Source organism: Doryrhamphus excisus, linkage group LG4 (assembly GCF_037039965.1).
Source record: "Doryrhamphus excisus strain RoL-2023G ecotype Guam linkage group LG4, RoL_Dexc_Guam_v1.1, whole genome shotgun sequence".
Classification (NCBI taxonomy): domain Eukaryota; kingdom Metazoa; phylum Chordata; class Actinopteri; order Syngnathiformes; family Syngnathidae; genus Doryrhamphus; species Doryrhamphus excisus.
Window position 1 is genome coordinate 14,834,125 of NC_136360.1, and position 3,584 is coordinate 14,837,708.

Consider the following 3,584-nt stretch of genomic DNA (forward strand, 5'->3'; position numbering starts at 1 on the left):
CATCCGTGGCCGCCAGGCACCGGAAGTCTCTGTGAGGTGTGTTGGATTTTGACAGTGTTTACCCTCCATTTCCACCCCGAAACATAATAATAAATAAATGGACAGACAATGTTCTTTACGCAAGCATATCAAAATCTTCTTGGCTTAGACTTGTGACTTTACGGTAAGAAGTTAAAACGGTAAAACTGGTGTGGACCAGTTAGACCGGCTACGTCTGCTTTCGTGAAGAACCGCCTGCCCCGCCCGCCCCGGCACTTAAACTAAACGGTCATTAACACTACCGACAATATCGAAGTAGAGAAGACACATTTGCACATCACAGCTTCTTCCTTAAATTTTTTTTTTCGAAATTCGCAATTTTCTTAAGGGATAGAATTGTGTGATTTGAGCAAAATGCCTGTAAGTAAGAATTTATTAATTACATAATAATATACCACTGCATTTATGGGGGGAAATGCAAGAATGTAGACACATTTAGATTTTTTGTCATAAAAATAATGAAAACATTTTTATTTTGTTTAATTAATTAATTAATTGGGAACTTTATTCACGGTTTGATCAAGTGATGAGGTTAATATTTGTAATTGATCAATGACTTGTAGGCTTGTGGAGGCTTGTCCCCATCAGGTCACATTCCTGTCTGGATTCCATGTGCTCTGTTAACGTCAAACAATGCCACTGTCTTCTTCACCTTCTTTCATTTGCACCTTCATGTAGCTTTATTACTCTCACTATGCTGTAGAACACGTGTTGGTGCAGGTGAAAGGTCAGTCCTCCGCACCATCCACAGCTCAGAAACTAATATAGACCAAGAGTCCAGGTTGGGAATGGAACATTCTATTACTTGTACGGCAATGCGCGTTAGACGTGTCCAAAAGTGGGCTTTTCCAGGCTGTTTCATCTGTGTTCCAGTGGGTTAGGGACATGATGTATCCCACCTTTGCGGAGGAGAAGGCCAGACACAAGAAGAAGCGTCTGGTGCAGTCCCCCAACGGCTACTTCATTGATGTCAAATGCATGGGTAGGGTGTCCTCACTCAGCAACTATCAGCTGAATGATATCAGCGTGATATCAGGCCCAGCGTGTGGTGATCTGGCCCACCCTGATGAGATCTTTACAATACCAGGCTGCTACAGGATCACCACCATCTACAGCCACGCCCAGACGGTGGTGCCCTGCGTTGGATGCTCCTTGATTCTCTGCAGGCCACGCGGGGGGAAATGCAAGCTCACCACAGGTAACCAGCAAAGCGGTCAGTCAGAAACGTGTGAAACACGAGCCAAGATTTAGTCAGTAACGTGTGTAACAAGAGTGAAGTGGTCAGTCATTAACGTGTGTAACACCAGCGAAGTGGTCAGTCAGTAACGTGTGTAACACAAGCAAAGATTTAGTCAGTAACGTGTGTAACACGAGCAAAGATTTAGGCAGTAACATGTGTAACAAGAGCGAAGTGGTCAGTGAATAATGTGTGTAACACGAGCGAAGGGGTCAGTCATTAACGTGTGTAACACGAGCGAAGATTTAGTCAGGAACATGTGTAACAAGAGCGAAGTGGTCAGTCATTAACGTGTGTAACACCAGCAAAGTGGTCAGTCAGTAACGTGTGTAACACAAGCAAAGATTTAGTCAGTAACGTGTGTTACACGAGCGAAGTGGTCAGTCAGTAACGTGTGCAACACGAGCAAAGATTTAGTCAGTAACATGTGTAACAAGAGCAAAGTGGTCAGTCAATAACGTGTGTAACACGAGCGAAGATTTAGTCAGGAACGTGTGTAACAAGAGCGAAGATTTAGTCAGTAACATGTGTAACAAGAGCGAAGTTGTCAGTCATTAACGTGTGTAACACAAGCGAAGTGGTCAGTCATTAACGTGTGTAACACGAGCAAAGATTTAGTCAGTAACGTGTGTAACACGAACGAAGTGATCAGTCATTAATGTGTGTAACACGAGCGAAGTGGTCTGTCAGTAACGTGTATAACACAAGCAAAGTGGTCAGTCATTAACGTGTGTAACACAAGCAAAGTGGTCAGTCATTAACGTGTGTAACACAAGCAAAGTGGTCAGTCATTAACGTGTGTAACACGAGCAAAGTGGTCAGTCAGTAACGTGTATAACACGAGTTTTTGTCCGTTGCAGGCTGTGCCTTCAGAAAGAAGTATCAGTGAGCTGCGACGTCGCGGCACACCCACGGCTGGCAAGGTCACCCGTCTGACAGCTTTAGTCCCGACACCTCATTAGACAATCCGGAGAAACCAATGCCGTCTCTCCACGGCATAGAAGCTGCCTTGCTAGAGGGTACCCCAACCCCTCCTATTAGCTTTATCATGCTCACTTTCATTTGGATTTTTAACCAAAACTTTCATTTTCATTTCATGTCAAAGTGAAAACAGAATTAGAAAATTGGTGTCAGTGCATTAAAATATACAAACTACACAACTGCAAGTATTCACGTCCTCATTTCAAATGTACAAAATACATGACCAGGGCCACACGGTGAGCGAGTGGTTTGCATATAGGCCACACAGTCAGGAGAAGAAAGACCCGGGTTGGAATCTCCACTTGGGCTTCTCTGTGTGCAGATGGCATGTGAATACTTTTGTAAGCATGCTCATGTTAGTAGATATCTATGATTCTAATTATCTGTTATCTGTAATAATCCAGTAGTATGAATATACTTTCCCAGCACAATTAGACTTCTACAATTCCAGAAAAGAGAAGGAAAAGCGAATGGCCAGGAACGAGCCGGGATGTTTGTGTCATTTCATGCATGTCAAATACATCAACTTTTCTTCTTCTTCTTCTTCTTAATTTATTTCAGACATGCATACTATGTTACATTATTCTTTCTCACATATGCACTTACAATATCTATTTATATATATATATATATATATATATATATACACATATATACGTACATATACATACACACATATCTACATACATATATATATACATATATACACATACACATACATGCATACACACAACACCTCATTACTACACATGTCTGAAAAGGAGCAGGAAGAAGCAAAGCTTATTAAATCCTACCCCTTCTCCACGCCATAGCAGTTACCAATTCAATAAGTTGTTTTTTTTTGTTTTTTTTCACACATATAATCACAGAATCTTACATAAGACAAAACAACAAAAGAAGAGTGGGAACATCGGACACCCCAGCAAAACCCCAGAACATTGCTGAAGCACACCACCAACCCCGCCAGTCAACCCACCTGGCCCCGACCCCCCTAGCCCCTGAGTGCACCCCAGCAGTCCCCGCACACCCCGCTGCCCTACAATAAGACGCCATTTTGGCTGGACCCACAAGTATGTGTGATCCTTGGGCGGGCCTACATTTGGATGGATTGTTTGTTCTGTTATCCAACTTTTAAATGTAACCTACAAAAAACATCACAAAATAAGCCATATGTATACATGTTCATCATTCAAATTGATGGCAAGTACGAGTGTGGTTAATATCTCCTATTAATAACTCCCTGACTCAACAACCCAACTTTCTATCTTGGAAAGGCAGCACAGAAACACACACAAAAGGGTGAAAGGTCACTGCCTTTATTGGCAAA

General features: G+C 42.3%; 1 protein-coding gene across 1 annotated transcript; it reads left to right on the forward strand.

The window, feature by feature from the left end:
* Positions 1-262: 262 nt before the first annotated feature.
* On the forward strand, positions 263-2,436 carry LOC131129853 (small ribosomal subunit protein eS27-like). Its single transcript, XM_078789900.1, has 4 exons — positions 263-399; positions 913-1,021; positions 1,127-1,237; positions 2,137-2,436. Exons 1-4 carry the CDS (start codon positions 394-396, stop codon positions 2,163-2,165), a joined length of 255 nt encoding a protein of 84 aa, XP_078646026.1. The 5' UTR covers positions 263-393; the 3' UTR covers positions 2,166-2,436.
* The last annotated feature ends 1,148 nt before the right edge of the window (positions 2,437-3,584 follow it).